At 57.4% G+C, this 23,340-nt stretch overlaps 1 protein-coding gene across 1 annotated transcript; it reads right to left on the minus strand.

The window, feature by feature from the left end:
* Window positions 1–16,197: 16,197 nt before the first annotated feature.
* On the minus strand, window positions 16,198–21,474 carry EDA2R (ectodysplasin A2 receptor; the record flags this gene model as incomplete). Its single annotated transcript, XM_082322957.1, has 8 exons — window positions 16,198–16,493; window positions 16,929–16,977; window positions 17,589–18,079; window positions 18,539–18,685; window positions 19,214–19,378; window positions 19,690–19,775; window positions 20,583–20,761; window positions 21,397–21,474. 8 exons carry the CDS (start codon window positions 21,472–21,474, stop codon window positions 16,198–16,200), a joined length of 1,491 nt encoding a protein of 496 aa, XP_082179083.1.
* Between the last annotated feature and the right edge of the window lie 1,866 nt (window positions 21,475–23,340).

Below are 23,340 nucleotides of genomic sequence, written 5' to 3' on the forward strand. Positions count from 1 at the left end.
TTTGTGCAGAGAGACCTGCCCTGGCCGGGGCAGCCGGCGGTGACGTGCGGGCAGCAGGCGCGGCACGGTTTGCTCCCTGCAGCCCGACGGTGTGGCAGCCCCCAGGCCGGAGGGCCGGACAGGAGCGCGGGGTGGGAGGAGAGCCCCCGGGAAGCCCGTGCCATCCGGAGAGCCCTCGTCCTGCTCGCACGCTGCGGACCGAGCCGTCCCCCCGCGCCTTTGGCGGCTGCGGTGCTGCCGTCCTCGGCAGGCAGGTGACCTGAAGCTGTCCCTGGCAGGCAGAGCCCCAGGAGGCAGGACCCCGAGGGTGAGTTTGGAGGGCAGACTGTTAAAACACTGAGTTACCAGAAGTCTACTCCAGAGAAACTATTTGAGCACACACAAATCAGTATGCAAAGATTCAACAGAGACGTGTCTGAGTGATTAATAACCCAGATTTATTAACGTTAGCTCATGCCAAATGCATCTAATTGCCTTCAGCATAGTTGCTGATGAAGATGATAACCGAGAACACAGTGCAGGGCATACCTGAATTCCAGAGACAAATCCCCTTATATAGCCCCATCACATAATGAACAAAGAAACCACAAAATGCCAACTAGATTAACAAAAAGCAAGCAGAAAAAAACCCACAATGAGTCAGAAAATTAGCTCAGGAAGGAGAAATAGAATAAAATTATCATCAGTTAGCTCTTCAAGTGGAAAACAGTACCGAGGGGCTGGCCAAAGCACGCTGAAGGAATAAATGGAAACGTCCTCAGTTAAATCCAGATCAAGCCCTGGGAAGCGGGGATGTGGCTGGGTCAGGGTCAGAGCCCATCCTCCTGCACTGAGATGTAGCTCAGCAGATATTGGGTCACTCCCAGGCTGGGGAAGAAGAGGGAGGAAAAAGCCCCGGCCCGGCGGGGGCGGCTCAGCTGCCAAGGGCACACCCAGAATTAACACTTGGGAGGTAATGAGCAGCCACCCTCTGCCACGGGCAGCGAGGGAGCGTCTCCCCTCAAGTCGGGGCAGAGGGCTCTACCCTCTCACCGAGTGAGGAGCAAACACGCCTGCTTCCCTCGAGCTATCGCCTCCTGCGCTGCGGTAGGGAGAAAAATGCTTCTGATCTCCCAGACTTTGGATGAAGCCCAAGCAGGAACACTGACAGGGTAAGGGCAGGTTTATCACGCCGAGCGCACTGCTGCAGTCAGCTCGCAGTTTAAAGATTCAAGGCTTTTCACAAAGCTGCCCTGTCCCATCAGCGCTCAGCAGTAATCCCTACCCAAATTCCAGTATATAGTCCAAAACTGTTCCCCCGAGCTTGATGGCCAAGCACGGCCAGCGCACGCACCTTTCCAACGAGGACCGCACCACTCGGCTCACCCCGATGGGCTTTCTGTGCCGAGCAGGTATGTCGGGGCAATCTCCTTGCCGAGACACGGTGGTAACGCTGCGGTTCGGGTGTCTATGTTGGAACAGGACTAAAGTCCTTCGGGGTCGCTGGCCGATGGCAGGAGGCAGGAGCGGCTTACCGAACGCTGCTGCAGCTCAGGCGCGTGCCCGAGCGATGCTCCGGGTCGTGCCGGCGAGGGCCGGTAACAGCGGTGAGGAGGGACGCGAGCTGACATGGCCGGAGCAGGGAGGGCTGCAAGCGGCTGTGCCTGGTGCGCTGCAGCAAACCCTTCCTTAGGAGGGTACTGGAAGTCTTCCCAGCCAGCAAAACAAAAGCACTTCTTGCCCTGCTCCCCCCTGTATTTTTTCCTTTGCTCCAGTAATAAGGGTCGAATGAATGCACTTGGCCCTTGTAATGAAGTTTCATTCTCCCATGAGCCAATACTGGCTAATGACCCCTTGTTCAGTCATGGTAAATCGTGTGGGGACGCTGCCCTCTGCAATGAGCTGTCAATGAGGAGCAGCTGTCACTTATCAGAGGTGAGAGGGAAAAAATAGTAATAAAACCCCCAAACCCAACAGGCTGAGTCCTGCAGAAACCACGAGTCTGATTTTACAACACAATAGTCTGTCACTTAAAGAGACTTTTCCATGACAGGCCTCATAAAAATCTCCTTGGCAGATAAGAACAGACAAATTGCTTTATAAAATGGGATTGATGGACCATCTAATTTGTCTGCTGGAGACAAAAACAATTGCTTTATGGGACACCATAAGGGACAATTACAGGGAGTGTCCCATTAATGGAATTTCTGCTTATTGCCTTGCAATTAATGCTGCTTCAGAGCATGAAGGTTTATACCCTCTCCAAGTGTCATCTCTAGCTAACGTGCCCATACGCTGTCACTGTATACATCACCTAATCCATACGGTGTCCTGGCAGGTTGTCGAACCTCAGTGGTCTCTTGCCCCGAGGATTTCCGCTCTGCAAGGATCTCCAGTTGGTGTCTGTAGCTGAAAATAGTGACAGGGATTGTCAGAACACCGTTTTCGACAGGTTCATGCCGTTCTACCAGAACCGCAGCACATTCCTCAACCAGGTCTGCAGAAGCCATTGCCATTTCAAACCCGCGCTTGTAGCGGGCTCGAGCACCCCAGTCAGCGCGAGCCCCAGGTGGCCGGACTCGGGTGTTGTTAGGAGATGGTTTGTGACACGTAGTAACGATGATGGCCGGCAAGTTTTAGAAAACCAGACTCTGTTCCATTTTTTTGAGATGGAGATGATGTTTGCTTGCTGCCACATCTTGTCTCAGGCAATTTCAAACAGGATTTGAGTGCTTAATCAGTGGCTTAAACCTTTTGCAGCCTCTTTCTCCTTCCGCTGCTCGTTTTGATCTGTTACTGGGGACACACGCCAGGCAAGGCAGAACTGGGAGCGACAGGGAGTCCCTGGGGCAGCCCAGACTTCCTTGATGGATTTACCACAAAGCTCAGTTAACCGGGAGTTGCAACAGACTGGACAACCCTGGGCTATTTTGGAAGTTTTTGCTTCCTTCTGAACTGTGATACGTTGCTCGGACCTTTCACGTTAAGGTTAATAAACCGAGTCCCTCCTAAAGACTGGAAGAAATCAAGTTTTAGTTTTTACCATTAGGGTATTTCTAGGATTCCCTTCATAGCACAGTGTCTTTCCCGAATCCGTCTTTACAAGTCAGTTATTTAACAGACTATCTATCTTCATTTTCTGCCCCGTTCTTGAATTAAATGCACCAGTGGCTCTTGCTTACAAACATACGAATAATGCCGACAGTTCCCTGCATGGAGATGGCAATAGCTATAGCTCCAAATAAACACCTTAGCGCAGTATCCCCTCTTTATGGTCACATTTCTATTGCAGGCTATAGATTTTTTTCCCTTTATTAAATTTGAAGGTTAATTTTAAGAAACCTAAAGCTAAAGCTGACTTGAACATAAGGTTACCCTGTGTTCTATTTAAAAGAATTGTATTCAATTGCATTACCTTGCCTTCTATTTAGTGGAATAGAAGTATTGTTGTCCTTCGCAGACTGCAGGGCGTAACGTAGGAAGATATTCATCCTCTGGGTGAACTGTAAGGATTAACATAGCTCATAAAGACCATGACTATTTAGCAATACATTCAGACATCTCGGCTATAAGTGGGAATAGGTTGAAAATGAGCCTTAAGCTTGTTTGGTCCCCAGCAGTGAAACGCCGCAGGCACCATCGCGTTCCTCCTTCCAGCAGTCGCGAGGATGAGCAACTTCTGATGACTCACTGGTGCCCTTGTGAACTACTTCTGGTGAGAAGCCGGGGGATTGTGTCTGTGAACTCTACATTGCAAATATGAAGTTTAGTGCCCCACATGTCTGGTTAGCTCGGGGGCCACCAATTCTAATTTAAGGGCAGGTTTTTAGTTCATTTATGATGTGATTCACAGTGCGGATGGAGAAATGGAGGGACAGAAAAAAAGGAGGAAAAAGAGCACCCTGAGGGTTAGCGACGACTCCAGCTTGGGCGTGCAAGGCCTTCCAGCAGCAATCCCCGCGCTCTTTCCCCAGCTCGGTGCGCGCACCCCGGCCGAGCACCGCGCTGGCCCCTCTGGGTGCCGACGGGCCGGGCAGAGCCCTGTGCCCAGCCTGAGCCCCCCAGCTGCCAGCAGCAGCCTGCTGCTGTTAACTCGATTTCCCAGGGGGGCAGGCAGAAACGGTGGGCTGCTGGGGGGCCGGCCAGGGAATCAGCAGCTAAGACATTCACCGGGGTCCTCGGGACAACCTGCAAAGTGATCCTTACGCTTTGCTAAAGCCTGCAAGGGACAGTGAAGGGAGGCTGGTGACCTCAGGCAAAAGGACCGGCTGTGTTCTGTGCTCTTTCCTCCGAACTCAAACACAAAATCCAGCTGGCTCACGTGTCCTTGCCACAGGAAAGGTTATTTATCACTGCATCCTCTGGGTCTTACCTGGGAATGGCAGAGGAGCTTGCTGAAGAAGGGGACAGACACCTCAGCTCTAGACCGGGCTTTAAAGGAAGACTCTCTCCCTTTCCCTGCGGACGATTCTGCTCATCAGCGCTGCCGCCCCGCTCCCAGCGCCCACGCGCCGGCGCAGCCAGCTGTGGCACAGCTGTCCCACGGGAGCCCTGCGCCCGGGGCCTGCCTCTGGCAGGGGCACCAGGTCACGGCCGTGCCCAGCAAGAGCCTGGCCCGCAGCGCAGCTGCCCGCTTGCAGACTGGCATAAAAAGGGGCAGTACAGAAAAGAGGAGGGCACTGGCAACATCAGCTTGGCTAATATCCCTTGTTATAGAAGCTTAAAATAGCACAGAGAGCCCAAATGTCATGTAGTTTTCCGTGATTTTTATTCTTGGAAAAACTAAAGCTCTTTCAGAAACTTTCAGTGTTCTGTTTTACAGCCTTTTATCTGTTTGCTCCTTTGAGCACTTACCATGGCTGGCCGTAGTGTTTGGTAAGCGAAGAGCACTGATCGTATTTTCATTATCTCAGAAAATTGGCATGGCAGCAAATTAATAGAATAGGAAATAAAACAGAGGCTGTGGACAAAGCCAGGGAACTAAGAGGAGGAAAGAGATGCTTTATACCAAGGTAGCATTCACAGGAGCGCATTGTGCACGCAGCTGGACCCGAACAGAGAGCCCTTCATCCGCGCAGGCAGCTGAGGAGCCTGGCTGGCTTCGCCAGCGGCAAAGGTAGCGCTGGCAGTGCTGTGGTCATCGGCTCCTTGCCGGGGAGTCCACCCTTGGCGCCAAGGGCCTGGAAACTACGATGGTCACAGCGGTTGGTGGCAGCCTGGTTCCTGCTTGTAAAAGATGCTGAGCTCTTCTTGGAGCTCCTCTCCGCGGGGGGGTGCGGACACAGTGTCTCGTACCAGCAAAGCCAGAGCGGGAAGGGGGAATGCCTGCAAGCGCTGCTGCAGGGCGTGTGCTCATGGGCACGGGCTGCTGGCACCGCCGGGGAACCAGCCCCTTGGCCTGCGAGCAAAAGCAAAGGGATCGCGGAAGTTACGCTGGGTTTTACCAAAATATTCTACTCCAAAACATTCTAAAATGTGGCCGTAAAGAACATGGGAGTTGGAGAATCAAACAGTAAAAAGGTAGGAAATTAAGGCTGCCCATGAAAATTCGCATTCTTTTGCCTATGCGTTATGCTATAGGTGCTGCCGTTTTCAGCTAAACGGCAGCCAGATATGATTAATGAAATCTTCTATGTGCCTGTGTGTATGAAACACGGTTTCCACTCACCTCATTCTTGGGAAAAGCTTAATTCTTTCATCTGGAGTTATCCAATAAAAACATGACTAGTCTGAGGCAGACGGGGTATGGTAAAACCCCATGGATGTCACTTAGGCGAGGCAAAGTTAACGGCCATGAAAACCAGAGCTCCTTGCTGGAAAGCAGTGCTCACGGCACCGCACGCCCAGCGCTGCCTGGAGCGCCGGCGTGCAACGGCCAAGCGCCAGCGCGAGCCTTCGGCACCCACGGCTCTCCCGGCGCTGCCTCCGGCTTTCTCCCCTCCGAGCCCACTCGGGCTTCCCCCGCTTTGCCTCTCCCGCCCCACCTCCCCCGGCCTCTGCCCCCGCTCGGCTCGGCCAGGCGGGCGCTGCTCTCCCCCGAGCGGGTCCGGGCTTGGGCCAGACCAGTAACAGCCTCAGCAGCCAAGCCTAAATCGATTCACCTGTTCCTTCTGAAGCCAAGTTGTCAATGTTTTGTTTTGCCTCTGTGTCTCCCCTGGTCATTGCGAAGGACGGAGAGACCGAGGGTGAAGGTGGGAGGAACCGCAGTATTTTCCTATTTGTTGTTTTAAGCATTGCTAATATATTCTCTGCTCCCCCTCCCTATACGAAGTGGAGGATATGAGCCTTTCCTCCATTAAATTTCATTTATATTTATATATTTATATTTATATTATTTATATTTATATTAATGTTATTTATATTTATATTATTTATATTTATGTTATTTATTATTTATATTATTTATATTTATATTTATATGATTTATATTTATATTTATATTTATATGTACACACACCCCGTGGATGCTAGGATGCCATTTCAAATACCTTTCTGTGGCGCAGGTGCCACGGGACAGCAGCACGCCTCCGCCGGGGCCCGGGTAAGGGGTGCACGCTTCGGGGGGACCCTCTCGGACACGACCAGGGCGAGACCTGCGCGAGGACGGGAGAGCAGCTCCCAACCCGCCCTGCTGCGGCGGAGCTCTGCCGAGGGAGCGGCCCTCACCGCGGCCCCGGGTCCCGCGGCCCCCGCCGAGCAGCACCGGGCAGAGCCCGCCCGGCTTGGGGCCACGTCTGACTCGCCCGGCCTTTGGGGTGGCCGGGGCGGACACCCCGAGGCATCGTGGGCTCCTTGCTCCTACTTGTTTTAAATGAACTGCGGGAGGTAAGAAATTATGAAAATTGGCCCTATTGTTATTGTATTATTTGACTGGGGCATTTATTTGTAATCCAATAATTCCTTAAAATCAGCTCAGAGGAGGATGTGAGGGGGAGTTTGAAGAGGTATTGAATGGGTTGCAAAACCACTTTATTCTTTTGCTAAAACTCTGTTCCCCAATGAAGCTGCATTCGAATCCAAAAATTAGCCCATTATCCCGTCTATTGGCTCCCGTTAACAGTAATTGTCACAGAAAGAGGCTGGCCAGTCTCGGAAAACCTCATTTACCACCAGGACTCAGGGAAGGAACACAGGAATTTCACTGGGATAATAGTATATTTTTGACAGACAGTAATAATTACTGGCATCAAGCTGTCCCTGAAGACAGAGTGTTTGCTTTTCATCAGCAAGGCTTTATGATTGGAGCCGCAATGTTTTTCCTTAAAAATGAACTTTTGCTGCCAATAAAGGGAATCGGGCTCCAATTTTTAATCTTTTTTTTGGGGGTGGTTGTTGTTGCTCCCAGTTTGGTGCCAGTTGAGAGGGTTTGCTCTCATTAATGTTCCCCTAATCCTCTAAACACCGTGTCCAGTTCCCCAGCCCTCCGTCCACACGGCCGGGGCAGCGCGGGCCGGGGGGGTCCCCTTCTTCAGACGTGGGGGGAATCTAAGAGCAGCGAGAGCCCCCGGCCCCGGCGCGGATTCGGCCGCGCAGCGAAGCCGTGGGGTGGTGCGTGCCCCTACGGCGCGGGGGACGCGGGCATCCCAACCGCAGGCGCGGCGAAGCGCTTTGGCTGCCTTCTGAAGACTGCACCTGGCGAGTCCCCGTGAGCCAGCCCGCGGGTGCGACAGGTGGGTCTGGAAGGCAGAAGAAAAATAAAATTCTGTCTCCTGGCAAACACATTCAATAACGCGCTGTAAAATGTGTGTTTTCCTTCCCTTGTAATTGCCCTTGTGTCCTGCAGAGAAGCAGTAACATGAGAACCATGCACGCAGGGGAAAGCCTGTGGAAAATACAAAATGGGAACGTCAGAGAACAAGCAATAAAAAATCATCTGTGGGGAAGGAGACGAAAGCGGAGAAGGAAAAAATCTTGGGGCTGGAAATTCAGTTCTCTGTAATGGATTTAAGTTCTCCTTTTTAGCAACCAAAACGTAACTATCTGTCCCCTCGCCCCCTATGCAGGGGGGGCGGGAGCACGCAGAAGTTGGCGCAGAGCAGATTTCAAAGGTGCACGGCCGCTATTGCTCTGTCACGGAGAGCACGGAGGTGTTCGGCTGAGCACGACGAGCCCAGCGGGAGCAGCGGGCTATTACGGCGCTGAGTGCGACCGATGCCCACAGGGATGAGTAATTCCCACGCACGGAGGAGCTGCAGAGCACAAGGGAGCGCAGCATCACCCGGGCCTGTCTCTCCTGACATGAAAACGAGCTGAAATGTAATTACAGGCTTTCTCCTTGAGCTCGCCCCTGTGAATCCCCTTCTCTCCCTGCCATCATTCCCCTGGGGTTTCTGCTCTTTCCTGCTCGTAACGGATGCACACGGGGAGGCCGGAGCGCGGGGCCGGACCCTCTGCTGCGGGCGGCTGCTGCGTTGCCGCTTCCACCAGCCTCCCCTCCCCTCAAAGCCACCGCAGCAGCTCGTCCCCGCCGCTGGGCCTGGGGACATGGGGGATGCCCAGGGCACGGCTCCGGCTCTGCTGGTCTGCGCGGCCGGGGACCACCTCGCACACTGGGCACCGGGCCGAGAGCAGGGACCAGCAGCAGGTGCCAGCATGGAGCGAGCCAGCAGCCCGTTCCTCCGCTCCTCCTTCTCCATGCCCGTCCCGCCCTTGGGTCCGAGGACAGCCCGTCCGTTTGAAGGAAACCTTTGGAGGAGCGTAGTTTCCTCACCGCTGAGCCTCCAAGTCCAGTTGCGGCTTGGTACCCGGCTGCCTACTGTTCATGCTGGGTCAGCAGATGTTAATGACTTGGCTTAAGTTACCTTCAACAGACACAAAAGTTTGGTCAGAGTTTTCCACCCACCTGAAACATGCTCTGAATGTTTGTGAAAGACGCTCCTGTCACACAATTGAATGCAATCGGGCACCTGTGTGTGCTAGCAAAGCAGCGCTGCCAGGTTAAACCTCTGCAGAGCCGAGCTGCACAGGGCTCGCCTCCACTCGCTACCGGTGGCTTTGCTGCCTCTCTCAGTTGTGGTGGCTCGCTTTTCTTCAGACCCTGTTGGTCTGTGTTTAAACATCATAGCTTTCTATAGGGCAGGCAAGAAAATGAAGTGCAAAAGCAGGAAAGCTGCATTTGCCAAGGTGTTACTGAGCGCTCTTCATCATTTCTGCTCTTCGCTCGCTCCACCCCGGCTTTGCAGTTTAGGCCAAATCCCCTGAGGAGCACGTGCTTCCCTCTTCTGACCCTTTTCTACAGAGAAAAGAGCAGCCTTTCTCTGCTCACACAGTCCCTTTTCCTGCCCTCTCCTCTCTGTAAGTACAGTTTTTTGGTCTGTATTTTCATGCAATGTTGTTTTTAGTCCAGATCATCTCAGACCAAAGATGGATAGGCAAACACCGGGTTTCAGGGAAAAGGTCTCACTGTAAAAGCAGTTGCCCTGTGCACCCAGAATCTGCACACGGGGGAAACCTTAGAAAGCTCGTCTGACTTTGTTCACAGATCGTGCAGCCCTTGTTAATGCAGAGCTCCTTAATTAGCCTGGCTCTTGCTGTAGGCTGCCAAGCTGGATCCCACCCAGAGCACTTCGTTAGCGGGAACATCTCCTTCAGCCTGGCCAGGCCTCCCCATCAGCTCCCCTTTGCGACTCTGCTGGCTGGGCAGAAGGACGTGCCCTCAGAGGGGAGTCCCCTGGGAGAAAGGTGCAAAGACCCCACTTCACTTTCAACAGCACCCCAGCAGGTCGCCAACAGAGCCTGCTCAGGGTCTGCTGCTCCGCACCAGGACATGGAGTCACTGGCCTCCACCGCCGCACTTACTTCACCAGGGGATGCCAGTGACGTATCTCAACACCCCACACGTTTCAGCCAAGTTCTTTAAAGCAAAAACCCATCGGTCAGGAATATTTGGCTTGGCAGGGTCACCGGCTGCAAGCTGTGGCTGCTGTGAAAGGCAGGACACACGTCTGCATTCCTGCTCCAGAGACCAGCTCAGGAGAACGCCCAGCGCACATGCCTCGCGTGGGCCAAGTGGCGTTTACTGGCACCCTGCTCTGGAGCTGGAGGCTTGTCAAGCAGTTGGCCCGTGTGCTTTGAATGCCTTTGTACCAGTTTCGCACCCCAGCTGGAGATGTTCCTCCCGGAGGCACTTGAGGTGAGGCCCATGTGCACCCTGGCATCTTGATATGCTGCCAGCCTCTCTGCAGATCGTGGCTGAGGAGGCACCGGGAAGAGGCGAGGCAGGAGTCAGCCTTGCTCTGACCACCTAGGAGCTGCTGTTCAACCCCACGCTTCTCTCCTTGCACGGAGTATGTTCCTCCTGCCAGCTCTGGGCCACAGATGGCTGCCTTTATCACAGTGCTGAGAAAAAGAATCCCGAGTACTTTGAGGGGAACATGGTTTATCATCGTTCTTTGTGCATCAGCCAAAAGTGAGGCGAGACCAGGCAACGCAAATGCTCTGAGGCAAGCAGCAGAGCGGGGTGTAAAACTCTTGTTCCCGGGGAGCTCCTGGGCTGGGCGTAAGCATCTGCTTTGCATGGGAGCGGTCACCCCAGGGACTTCTCCAGAAGAGCAGACCCTTGAGGTAGGGCCAAACCCACCCACCCCTTACCTACTGCAGCATGTCCAGTCCTCAGACACCTGAGAATGGAACGTCCTGGACGGTTACAGCCCCAGAACCAGGAGTCACTCGAAGGTAAGGCAAGGCATACCCTGAATCCCCACCCCAACAGCACGCAAGAGGCTGCTCGGCATGGGCTGGGCTGGCAGCCTCGCCGCTGGGAGGGCTGGGCTGCAGCACGCCCGCCTGCACCATCCGCCTCCCGTTTCACCTGGCGCTCGGCGCAGGCAGAGCCCGACTCCTCGCAGACCTGCAGTAAGGCTGGGTGTTCCCAGCGCAGCAGCAAATTCAGTTCACTGTTAACCTGGGGTGTATTATTGCAAGCACCTGCGAGAACAGAGGCCCCACGCACCCAAGGAACTCCATGGAAAAGGCTTCTTTGGAAACCACGCACGCCGAATACCTCTACCCATACTACGGTTTTGCATGCAGTGACGAATGACTGGTTCTTCTGGGCGCGGATGGCAGAGGCTCCTCTGTCCGCACCTACTGCATCGCTTTAGCAGCGGAGGCACGGTTGGCGACGCCGGACTGCACGCAGCAGCATCGCGTGCGGGTATCCTTCACAACAGGACCGAGCTATAGCAATACCAGCACCTATAAAGCTTGTGAGAGTTTGGACAAGCATAATAGCTTTAATTAGAAAAGAAAATCATATCCTTCATTCTAATAATTATTTTAAACAACAGACCAAGCGTAAGGGCATGAACAGACTTAACAAGCACTGTAATTACTTAGCCTAAAGAACAACTGTTCCTCAGCGGAGCTTCAGGAACAGGAGCTCCTTGGGCATCGTTTACGGGGTCTCCGCCACCTCCCCATCCCCAGGCCACGCAACGAACCCCGCCTGGGACTTGACTCTTCTGAGGAAGATGAAACCTGCACAGCACGTAGCGGCTGACGGCCCCGGCTCGGGGCAGGCACCTCGCGGGGAAGGGGCCGGGGCCGCGGCTGCTCCCCTCCAGCAGCGCCCACTGAAGCTGTTCCTGCCCCGTTCCCATACCAGCACCAGGAGGGCGACGGACTCGGCTGCAACAGCGTCTGCTTTGAAAAGCGCTGCCTGCCCCTGGCAGAGGCACCCCTGCGGGACCCCCGTGGCCAGCACGCGCCCCGCGGCCAGCACGCACCCCGCGGCCCGGCCGCCCCGAGGGCTGGCTCTGCCCCGTGCCCGCCGCAGGCAGGGGGCTGGGGGCCGCGCTCCGCTGCGCGCTCCTGCCCAACAGACGGGCCTGCGGGGAGCAATCAAAACTCACCGAGCAGCACCACCTCCCACCCTGAAATTTATTTAACTACAAACACACAGCGTTCGAGAGCACCAGGTCTGGGAGGAACGTGGGGCACGCACACACCCCTTGCTTAACAAAAAGGGCAGGAGCTCCAGCTACTGCTTTATTTGAATACAGACATCACCCCAAAAACAACAGGAACAACTCTACTTCAGAATTACTGTGGTAATGACACAGAATTTACAAAAATATAAATAACCTATTTGTAACCTTAAAGAAAAATAACATCCACCATAAAAAATACCATGTATTCCCCTAGGTAAACCATGGCTACAGAAATGTATTATTTTTTTTTTTAAAAGCACCAGAGTCTGCATTATTAAGTAATCCAAAACACATAGGGCATTTCCCTAATACTTGCAGACTTTTCTGAGAAATGTGGCCAGATCATTAAAACCAAGTTTTCTTCACTATTGCTTGCTCCTGTAAGAGCATATTGAAGGTACCATTCTTACAAGCACCCTGTTCAAGAAAAGCACCCAAGGATGTACTAATTACTTGTTCATTTCAATAGCATTTAAGTATGTGCCTATTTTTAAGCCTGAGCTTAAGGGCTTTCCAGAACAGGGCTGGACTTAAACTTATCATATAAATTCCTTGGCAAATCAGACTTCCAGACAAGAGCGGTGTCAAAAACAAATCGCTTGTAAAAAAACCAATCCTGCCGCACAAGAGTATTTGCGTTGTTCAACCCCAGCTAAAGTTTGCACAGATGCTGAATTATTTGATTTCTTTCCACTCTTTTCGAGCCATGCCAGCTTGGCACGAACAGCTTCCTGACGCTGCAACGCGAGATCCAGCGCTACGGGAATTTCCTTCCCTTACATTCCGTGTATTGTCCTGAAAACACTATTAAAAAGCAAAAGTCAAGTATCAAGTGTCCATTGGTTCCCAGCTCAAGAAATTCACCGCCAGGGACTGCCGCCGTTTCCGATGTCCAAACCGCAGCGTTATGTCCTGGTTTTCAGGCTCTGGTGGTTCCCCGTCTCCCGAGGGCTTCAGCTGGGCTTGTGGCAATCCGGCCACAGGGGTCCCCGGGGGGAGTTAAAGGCCACCTGCAGAAATTTTGGCCCGTGTAAACACAGCTGATCTTGTCACCGCAGTGGGAAGGAGGGTGCCCACCACAGACACCAGTGAGAGTGGGGAGCAGCCCTTGGGTGGGAGCTGGGGGGGCTCCACTGCTGAAAAGCCCCGTCCCACAACGCTCTTGTGCGGGGTCAAGCCTCCCTGGAGCACCACCCGCGGCAACTCGCACTGAGACCACGTATGGGGCTCTAGGTGGGACCGAGAACAGTTAAAACATGCTTAAAACATGGCTAAAACCAGCCCCGCCTCGTGCCGCCCGCTCCGGCCAGCCCAGCGCCGCCGGCAGCGGGCCCGGGGAACGCCTGCGGCTCGCGGGGCAGCAGCCGGTGGGGCAGGAGCTGCGGCGTGGCACAAACCCACCCTGTGCTCCGTGTACCGCACAAACCCACCCTACGCATACGGCACACACCCGCCCCACACGCCGTGTAGGGCACAGCACGCACCCACCCTACGTGCCACCTCCTCAGCCTCAGGCTAAGTTTTGACCGTGAATAATACTGCTCAGACATCAGACAGCTGAAAAATAAAAGTTTACCTTAAAAACCATGAAGGGAATGGGGTCGATTTCTTTAAAGAAGGGAGGAAAAAAAAATTCGAAAAACAATCCATGCAACGGGTCCGGAGCCCACCCATTGGCACCGCAGCAGAAGGGCTCCGCGCGCGCGGGAGGGAGGGACAACCGCGAGGACCTGCGGCACACACGCGTGACGATGTCCTCCTCGTTCACTGGTTTTAATTTAACAGCCGCTCCTGCCCATCCCTTGCTCCGGCTGCTGCCATGGGACAGGGGGAAGCCTGCCCGGCCGCCGTGGCTCTGGGCGCCCCGAGGGACCGCCCACCGGTGGCACCGGTGACACACGTGCACAGCGACACGCAGGACAAGCCACCCGGACCGGTTTCAACTTCAAAGCCAGAGCTGGCGAGTTGAGCTGCACGAATGCTCTTACTCAGATGCTGTAGCTGCATTTATCTTAATTCCCGCTGGAAGTGACTAAGTGTGTCCACAGAGAAATTAAATATTTATTTGATTTTGTTAGGTGATTAATCCAAACGCTCTCTCCCTGCCGCAGATAAACCTCAAACGAAAAAACCCCGACCCTGGGCTGTGTTTGCTTTAGCAATACTTTTCCTGACTGCTCCGTAACAGACCAAGCATGTAACGAGAGCCTGACTAATCCCAGCCTAAAATGGGTACAAAGTCTGATACTTCTGGGTCTTGCGGAGCAAAGAGCACTAAAATGACCTTGACTTCGGAAGAAACAAACAGCGGGGGAGAGGAAGCGTCACATCCCGCTGAAACTGCCCGTGCCTCCCGTTATCTAACCACATCCCGGGCGCGTTCAAGTCTTAACAGCATTTAACAGGGAAAAGAAAAAAGAACAGCAGCTATTAATACCCGTGTTCGGGCAGGTCTGAGGAAAGGGCTGCCTTCCCAGAAGGTCGCCGGCTTTTTCCAAGTACTGTGGTCAGATAAAAGGCAATGAGCTCGGCCGGGGATGCCCGGCGGGTGCCGGGGCGGGCAGCAGGCTAACAGTGCCGCTTGCTGGCGACCGCCGCGCCGCCGGCATGGCCAAGGACCCCGGTGACAGGGGAGAAAGCAGAAAGCGGCCGCCGGGCCCAGCCGCAGCGTTGAGGAACAAAGCAACACAGCGCTGGAGCGAGTGCCGCCGCCTCGCCCCCGGCGCTGCCGCCCGGGGGTCCCGGGACAGCTCGGGGTGACGCTTGCCGCATGCCACCTAAAGGCACCCGGCGTCGAGCTGCGGGTCGCGGGGAGCTGCAGGTCGCCGGCACCCGCCACGGCCCCGCTGCCGATGACCTCAGCGGGAACGGCATCCGCGGCCCCACGCCGGCACCGCTGCGTTGGCCCCCGGCCGGCTGGCGGCCACGCCGGGGCAGCTCCCGCATGCCTGCCGCCCCCGCGCCGCCTCGCCCCCGCCAGACACGCCGGGCTGCAGAGAGGCGGCTGGCAGCAGTGCTCGCCAGGCAGGGCTCGGTGCCGGCACGGGTTCCCGCTGCATCCCCCAAGCCCCGTCTGTCGGGCCGCCGGCAAAAGCCCGCCTAACGCCCCAGGGGCCGGGGCAGATTCAGGAGAGCAGCCGGATGCCTGCAGCCACCGGCCCCGGGGCACAACACCCGAAATCAGGGGCGCCCGGCGCAGGCGGGCCTGTTGCAAGCTCTGACAAATCCTCCAGGAAATTAAAAGCAGAAGGCTGCTCTCCTCCCTAGCAGCTACTCCCAGAAGTGAGAAAACTAGGCCATTTTTGGGCAGGGGAAGAAAAAAAAAAAAAAAAAAAAACAACTATTTTAAAACAAGCCAGCTCTGCCGTGACTGGTGCAGGGACGTCAGCGCTGACTGCGACCCAGCCACGGTCACAGGCTGCAGCCTCCAGCTGCCGCCCAGCACTGGCACGGCACCGGCTGCTCCCCGGGGCACAGTGGTGAAGCAGCCCTGCCTCTGCCGCCCCGTGTCACCGCAGGGCAGTCTGCAAAGCCTCGGCGGTCTGCAGACATCTGTGGGGCCGGGGCGCAGGGCAGGAGCCTGGGGAGCGAGCCAGCACCCTCCCCAGGCCGGCAGCCACAGCGCTGCACCGTCACAAGGACGCACGTCGACCCACCCCGACCATCGCTCCGAGACCCCTGCAAGAAAACTGCACCGCTTCACAAGAAGGACGGGAAGGGGAAGGCGCCAGGGTGGCACAGGGAGACCGAAGGCCAGAGCCCGGCGCGGCAGCCACGGCCAGGTCCTCCGCCGAGGACCGTCTCTGGTGCAGAGGGAGAGGAGTGTGCGAAAAGTAAACTGGGAGTGGCAACCGGCCCCCGGGAAAGCAGAGCACGGGCCAGAGGAAGGACGGGAAAGCTGGAATGGGAGGGAGGCAATGGCTGGGCCCATAGGAGGGTGGCTGCCCGCGGAGACCGAGCCCCGTGGCTGAGGGACCCCACGACAACAGCGAGCACCGCGGCACAGCCGTGGCACCCTGCTGCCAGACAAGGGTGTCAACGCAGCCGGAGAAAAGCGGCCTCCGGAGGGGCCTGAGCAAACCCTCCCGCGCGGAGGCTGGGAGGAGGCACGGCTGCAGCCTCCCGGCACTCCTCCCCCTCGCGTCCTTCTGTTCCGCGATGCAAAGACCATCGCCACGTACTCCCCACGTGCACACCAGAGAGATTATGTGACTGCAGGGCTACCAGATCCTCTCCCATACCAGTATAGACAGTGCCTGGAGCTTCCTCCGTCCCTTGCCTGTCCTCTCTAGCGCTGGCGGCCCTGGGCCTGGCTAAGCGCGAAGTGGTCACAGAGCAGGAGCAAGGCATCGAACCGCTGGAGCCGCTGCAGAGCTTGGGCCAGGAGCGGGATGGTGACCGCGTCTCCCGAGCAGGTGAAGTGAGCGACGAGCTGCTCAAATCCAGATATCCGTCCCAGCAACTGGGGTGCGACCCCCAGCTCCAGCGCTACGTGGCTGAAGTTCTTCACAGCGTTCAAGGAAGGGTCCAACAAGAAGGCGAGGGACTGCACCAAGGAATGGGGCAGCTCTGTGACCGGGAGACCTGGGGCGGCAACACAGCAAAGCGGGGTTAGAAACCAACCCATCCGGCTCGGATACGGATAAACAGAGCAGCCGGACTCCAGCCCCTGTCCCTGCCAAGCAGGTGAAACGCCACCGCCTCCCAGGGCGGGCATCTCCTCCAACATCCCTTTCAAGAGCTCAGCAACATGGAGCTGGCTCAGTCCTGGCGAGGCTGGTAACTGGTGACTACTGGGCGCCCATCCACCACCCACCCACAGACCATTCAAGGCAGCATCACAGAAAATCCAACCTGTGAACTAACATCAAAGACCACATAAGTCAGATAAGTCCCTGTGATGACTGGCACCTCCACGGAGCCGTGGTGGGCTTCTGGAGGAGCTCCCTTCCAAGAATCTGCCTCTCTCTACTACCCCAATACTTGGAGAACAGAGAGGCTGGAGAGACAGACACTTACCCTTGGCCGTGCTGCTGATCCGAGTCACGAGGCTCTGGGCGTCATCCACCTGGCAAGACAAAGACCCCGAGGTTGGTGGCAGTCTGGCAAAAACAGCAACGCCTGTCACTGCTCCCAGGGCCGTCACGGGCTCAGAGGAACGGTGCTGCTCCTTCCAGCAGTACCATCCCACAGAGCCAACGACCTCCTTGGGATGCTCCAGGGCCTCCGAGCAAACTGCTTCCATAAACGGCCACCTGGAGCTAAGCTGTTAAATGCGTCTCTCTGCCAGACATTTTCTGAACCTCAATGACGTTAGTCACCGGGCTCATTACGAGCTCACCGGGGAGGGAGGCGGACCCAGCCCCCCGCCGCCGGTCAGCTTTCTGGAGAGCAAGAGGACAAGAACCACTCAAGAGCACATCAGTTAAAGATGTGCTTATACCTTCAATAAATCGACTCTGGCCGTTTGGGTGTTTGAAACCGCCCCAGCAGGTCATGTCTCGTTGAGTGACACATTGCTAAACATCTGGAAAATCATTTTTGGTAATTACCAGGTAGTCCCAGGTATTAATGAACCTCAGTCTACGTCCCTAACCCACTGGTGAGCCCAGCACCCTGTGCCCGAGCCCCGGGTGGCCGGCAGCAGTTCAGAGGAGCAACAAGGCTGGAGGAACTTACCGGCTGCTCCCCGCTTTCGGCGGTGGGATTCGGGAAGGCGGAGGGCGGGTGCCGGGCCGCCTCCTGCCCCGTGCCACCGCTCTCTGCCGGGATCCTCTGCGCTGCCCGGCTCGCCGCGTCCTCCGGCCGCTCGCCGCCCACAAACTCCGCCTGGGTGGAGAACTTCTGGAGGTCCAGCTCAGTGCACTCCACCGGGGCGTGCGGCCATTTGTGCTGCATCTCGGAAGCGCAGGAGGAGAAGGGGGCCAGGGCCTCCGCCGTGCCCGGCTGGCCCTGCCTGGGGTCGGAGGGCGGCAGGACCCCGGCCAGGCAGTCGCCGCGGCCCGAGGCCCGGATGAGGGGCTGGCTTTCCAGGAGGCTCCTGCCCAGCTGGGCTTTGGAAGCAGTGCCGATCGCGATGGCCGGTGGCAAGTCCATCTCTGGCTGGAGAGAGGGAAGCTGGAGACCCACGGCTTCCCCATCTGAAATGAACTGCACCGATTCCACGGGGCCTAAAACCAGAAACCAGCACAGCTCAGCGAAGCCCGGGATCCGCTCTGGCCCCTGCCGGGGGTCTGCCATCCCTGCCGTTAAACCCATCGGCCCAGGGTCTGTGGGCAGAGCTGGGAGCACCCTGCCAGAGGCCAGACCCCTGCCCCACCACTGAGCAAAGCCACTTTTGTGCCTTTCTGCAAAGTTTTTGAGTGGGGTCGTTCCCCCCCGCAGTCGCAGGGAGAGCAGGAGTGGGCTGGGGGGATCAGGAGCCGCAGGGGCTGCACACCAGCATTTCTGGTACAAGGTCTGCAAGTGTTTAAGAGAGGTCCCAAATTTCGTGCTGGTGGGACTCGGACACCGTCCAGCATCCTTCCTGCCTGAGGCATCTCAGTAGGTCCTAGGACCGTGCGAGCTGGAGCCCAGCACCACCCGCCCTCCCCCCAGAGAAAGAGGAAGGCGGCAGCAGCAGCGGGTACCTTCTGCCTGCCTGTAGCAGGGGCTCAGGTTCTTCACACCCAGGCAGCAGGGACCAGACATCTGCTCCTCACAGAGGAATCTGCCGGGTGCCGCCACGGTCGGGAACATTGCTCGCTGGCCTGAGAAGTTCTGAGTCCTCAGGAAGACTTGGAGGATAGAGGAGAACCAGTCTGAGCGAAGGCTTGGCTTGCTTCCCCAGCACGTCCTCAGCCGCGCGGTATGTCTGCCGGCGAGGAGCCGGCAGCCAGCAGCTCCCTGGCACGCTGCTGGACGCCAGCGTGCCCCAACCCCAGCCGCCAAACCTACTGCCCTCTTCCCTCACCAGTCCTACAGTCCTGCCCTGCAAAGAGCCACTCAACCCCAGCCTGCCCCTGCGAAGCCCCAGGAAGAGAGGATCGCCCGTTCTGACTGCGAAAGGGCATTCTCCTCCTACCAGTTACGGTACTGAGGAGGAGGGAGGCTCCTCCCTGTCTTTGAGCAGGCAAAGCCCAAGAGAGGTCCTGCAGATGTAGAAAGCAGGACGAGGTGTTTATTCCATATAGGAACGTTTGGGTCACTGCATTCTGCAAGAGCAGCAACGCTAGGGGCAACGCTCTCCACAGCGAGGAGGGGGCCACGGGCATGTGCGAACAGCAAAGGGAGAAGGAAGGGAATCACTGCAGGCATTGACCCACCTCGCTGGCACTGGCTCTTCCAAAACCGCTTGCAGTAGATGATAGAGAGTGCCAGAAGCACCAGTACGATGATGACCAGGGCACTGCTGGTCAGTGCAAGAAGGGCCGTGTCCTGCGGCGGTACGGTCGGGACAGCTACCTTCACCAGGTTTGTTCTGGACCGACCTGCAAACACACCAGCCACAAAACGCTGGAGCCTAACCCCGAAGCTTGGGCCACCCCCTCCCTGCCCGTCCCTCTGCATGTGTAACGACCATGCCCCCTCCAGCAGGCCTGGGGGACAGCGGCTTGTGCTGCGGCCAGCGGAGCAGGCTGGCCAGCGAGCAGGACCAGTGAAAGGATGGTGCACATCCGAGTGCACGCCTTCGACACGGTCACGGTGACTTAGCACGTGCCATCAATCTGCTCCACCACGTCCTCACCACCCCCTCCACCCCAGAGCACCTCCCTCCCCGCCGGTGAGGGACAGCACGTACACTGAGGCTCGGAGGTGGGCGTCTGCTTGGTGCAAGGGATGCACTCCCAGTCCAGCTGCCCGTTGATCCGCACCTTGCGGTAAAACCTGCCAACAGAGCAGAGGGTCTCAGCGGCGCGCGGTCCCACGGCGAGCCCCCGCCAGCCGGGCTCCGGAGAGACAGGCGGCAGCGCGGGGAGAGCCCACCCCCGAGCTCCTGCCCCGGCAGGCTGGCACGCCGCGAGGCAGCAGGTCTCTCCATCGCTGGCTGAAGCCGTGCCCACAGCTACTTTTTCACATCTGTCGCCACTTTGGCCAAGGAGCGACATCACTCGAGCTGCCTCCCCCTTCCCCTGCGTCCGCTAAAGTGGGCGCTCCATGAAGCCACAGAAACACCCCAGCCTACAACCATGTCTGGGAAGAGGCTCATAAACCAGAGCCCCGACTCATTCCTCTGTCGCGAGCCCCACTGCTCGCCAGCACGTGGTCTGCAGCCCTCGGGCGTTCCGCAGGCTGGTTGTATGCAGCAGTCTTCATTTCAGCAGCTCCTCAGACCCATCACCCGAGGCACGGTCTGTCCTCCTCTTTGGGGACCACCAATTGTAGTGGTCTATATCCACTCATCTGCCAGGGCTGAGCCACCCTGGTGTCCGCAGGAACAACTCAGGCCTGGAAGGAGTTTTCTTCCACTGCTCCTTCATGGGAGCCTTCAGGTTCCCTCCTTTGGAGCTACAAGGGGGCCATCGGATGGGTCCGATTTGCATGTCATTAGCAGTGTCCTCAAAGAGGCAGCCCTGGGTCACCAGGGCTCCCCTGACGTCCCGTGTTCTGAGTGGCCTCTGTCCATCCCCTCCCTGCACGCTCCCAGGTGCGACCACCGCGGCTCCGCTCAGGCCGGGATCCGGCCCCACTCACCCCGGCAGGCATTCCCCACAGACCGCGTTGGTTGTCGCTGTGCAGTTGGACTTCTGGACGCGGTTGATGAGGGTGCAGGACAGGCAAGGCTTGCAGCCGTGATGCCCCCAGGTGTCCTTAAACTTCCTGGGAGGGCAGGGAACGCACTGCGCATCCCCCCCGTCGCCGTCGCCACAGTCCTGCAAGACACGAGCGCATGGCTGCGGCGGGGAGCCACTTCAGGTCCCAAGGCGGTGCCGAGGGGAACGGAGTCCCTTCTTTGGGGGCAAAGGGCGGAGGGGTTACCGCTCACGCGAAGGGTCCTCAGAACCCAGCCAAGAGCAGACGCCACCAGAGCAGCTCCGATGGAGACAGCGGGGAAGCCGCCGGCGGCCCAGCCAGGGCCCGCTGGCCGTGTTTAGGGAGGAGGAAAGCTGCGGCAGCAACGCACCCCGGGAGGCACCGCCGGTGGGGAGACCCCATGGGGCACCTGTCCGGGAAGCGCCGGTCCCACCGCGGAGGCTGGGCCGGACCCCACGGCCGTGCCCTGCTCGCGCCCACCCAGCTACGGACCAGGAGGAAATTTAGATTTCCATCGGCATAAAGGAAAGAGGGCACCCCGAGCAGCAACCTGAAATCCCTTCCCACCCGTTACTTCCACCATCTCGCCCTCCTATCCAAGGCGAGGGAAACTGTTCGCTGTCCCTTCCCACCGAGTCCCAGCTCTTCCCAACATGCTGGGACCTTCTAAAGGAAGGCTTGCAGAGGATTCCCCTAGCACTGTAAAAGCCTTGGTGCCAGATGACTCCCGGTCCTTCCAGAGCAGCCGATTTACCTTGGAAAGCTCCTGGCCAGGCATGCAGTTTCTGCAGGGGGTGCATTTCCCATGGTACTCGCTCTCTTGGCAGTCCATCGGGGCCGGAGAGCGGCTGGGAGCCTGAGGAGGAGAGGAAGAGAAGGCAGAGAGGTCACAGCCAGCCCCGACACTTTTAGGATGAGCAGCGTGCCCTTTTCTGGGCAGAAGTTGCCGCTCCGGCCAGGAGGGCAGTCTGCATTTCTTATCCATCACGGATGGTGCTGTGGCAGGAGGCGGCTGCCGGCTCCCACCGCGCAGCAGGGCTGCTCCAGCAGCTCAGGAAGGGCTTCCCCGCAAGGCTGGGGATGAACTGCCTGCTTGTGCTGCCACATCGCAGCCTCCACGATGGAGCAAACGAAATTTCATTTCCAGTATCAAGGTAGAGCCACTGATTGCTCAGGTCACTGATTCGCCTGAGGCCAGCGGACTTTGCCAGCTCTGGCCAGCGTGGCTGTGTTGGTCTGACACGACCAAACGCCGGTGGCCGGCCGTGTCCCCGGCAGAACAGGACACAGACACGCAGCCGCGCCGGCCCGGAGCCATGCAGGCTGCCCCGGCTCTTGCCCTGCACACGTCCTGGTGCAGCGCGGGCTCGCTTGCAGGCATCTCAGAAGACCAGCAGAACAAGCACCCACCTCCCTCGAAAACACCATCCAGAGCCTTCCCCAGGGGAATGAACGGCTCAGCTGAAGTGAACGGCAGAACCGCCCCAGCCTCGGCGGAGCCACAGCCTGCACCTTCAGCGAGGGTGGCTCACAGGGACCACGGGACCGGCGTCTCGCCAAGAACAAGCAACTCAGACTGAAGCTACAAAACTGAGCAATTTATTTGGAGTTTTGGGGCTGTCTGTTCTTACCATGATGACAGAATAAAATCCACCCCCACTAGACCAATCTTCATTTTGCTTTCCCCATAACCTTGTGCAGCAAATCAGGAGAGAAACAGTGCCCAACCAGCCCTGGGAGCAAAACTCTCTAACTTCTAAACACCCACCAGGAATAGGGAACGCCTGAAAATGCTCTTTTGAAGACCCCCACCCTGAACAGCCTGCACCACCGGGGAAAACCTGGCATTTCAACCAGAGCCGTCCTGCTCCGCAGCCTCGGGAGGAGGAAAGGCTCGGCCGGGGTGTCCGTCCCCTGCAAGACTCGAGCAGCAGAGGGGGGGACGGTGGGCCCCCGAGCACCCCCCGGCCCCTCCTGCCACAGCCCCTTCCCCCCCCCCGCTCCCGGGCACCGAACACGACGTCCCACGGCAGCATTCCTCCCCAGGCTTTTTCTGCGCTCCTCTGCTTAATCCCCCACCACTCCCTTGCCGGCTGCCTTTTGGAAGCAGACACTTGGACAGGCTCCCCAGGCTCTGAACGACCGAGATTCATTTGCGATGAAGTCTGTCCCGGACGAGCATAAAAAGTGAGTCACCCCTCGCCGCAGCTCCCGCACACGGCCAGGTCTCGGTCTCGTCAGTTGTTACAAGGAAAGGCAACGCGAGCCAGCGAGGACTGGCGATGAGAAGCTAAGGGAGCTAAATTTATCTTGCAGACATCTCGGGAGGGGCATGATCACAGCCTATAAATAGCACGAAGGTTACTGACACTACCGAATAAATAAAGATTTGTCACCATCTCAGAAGGTGGCAAAGAGGGGGCTCGGTGCCAGTGCCCAGGGAGAAGCGCAGGGTTTAAGCGTTAGGGTCCAGCTACAGGCTGAACGCGGCAGCAAATCTAAAAAGGGCGGTGGGCTCAAGGGGGTGCCACAGGACGGCTTCGGAGGGCTGGCACGCTAGCGGCCCGCAGCAAGCGGCGAGCCCCGGCCCCCGAGCCCCGCCGGCGGGCGCCTCTGCCCAGCGCAGGGCGGGCAGCGCTGCCGAGGCTCTGCTCCGAGCCCGCAGCCCGACTCAGGCGTTCGCTCGTGACAGCGCTGT

The sequence above is a fragment of the Platalea leucorodia genome (assembly GCF_965183815.1).
Source record: "Platalea leucorodia genome assembly, chromosome: 10".
Lineage (NCBI taxonomy): Eukaryota > Metazoa > Chordata > Aves > Pelecaniformes > Threskiornithidae > Platalea > Platalea leucorodia.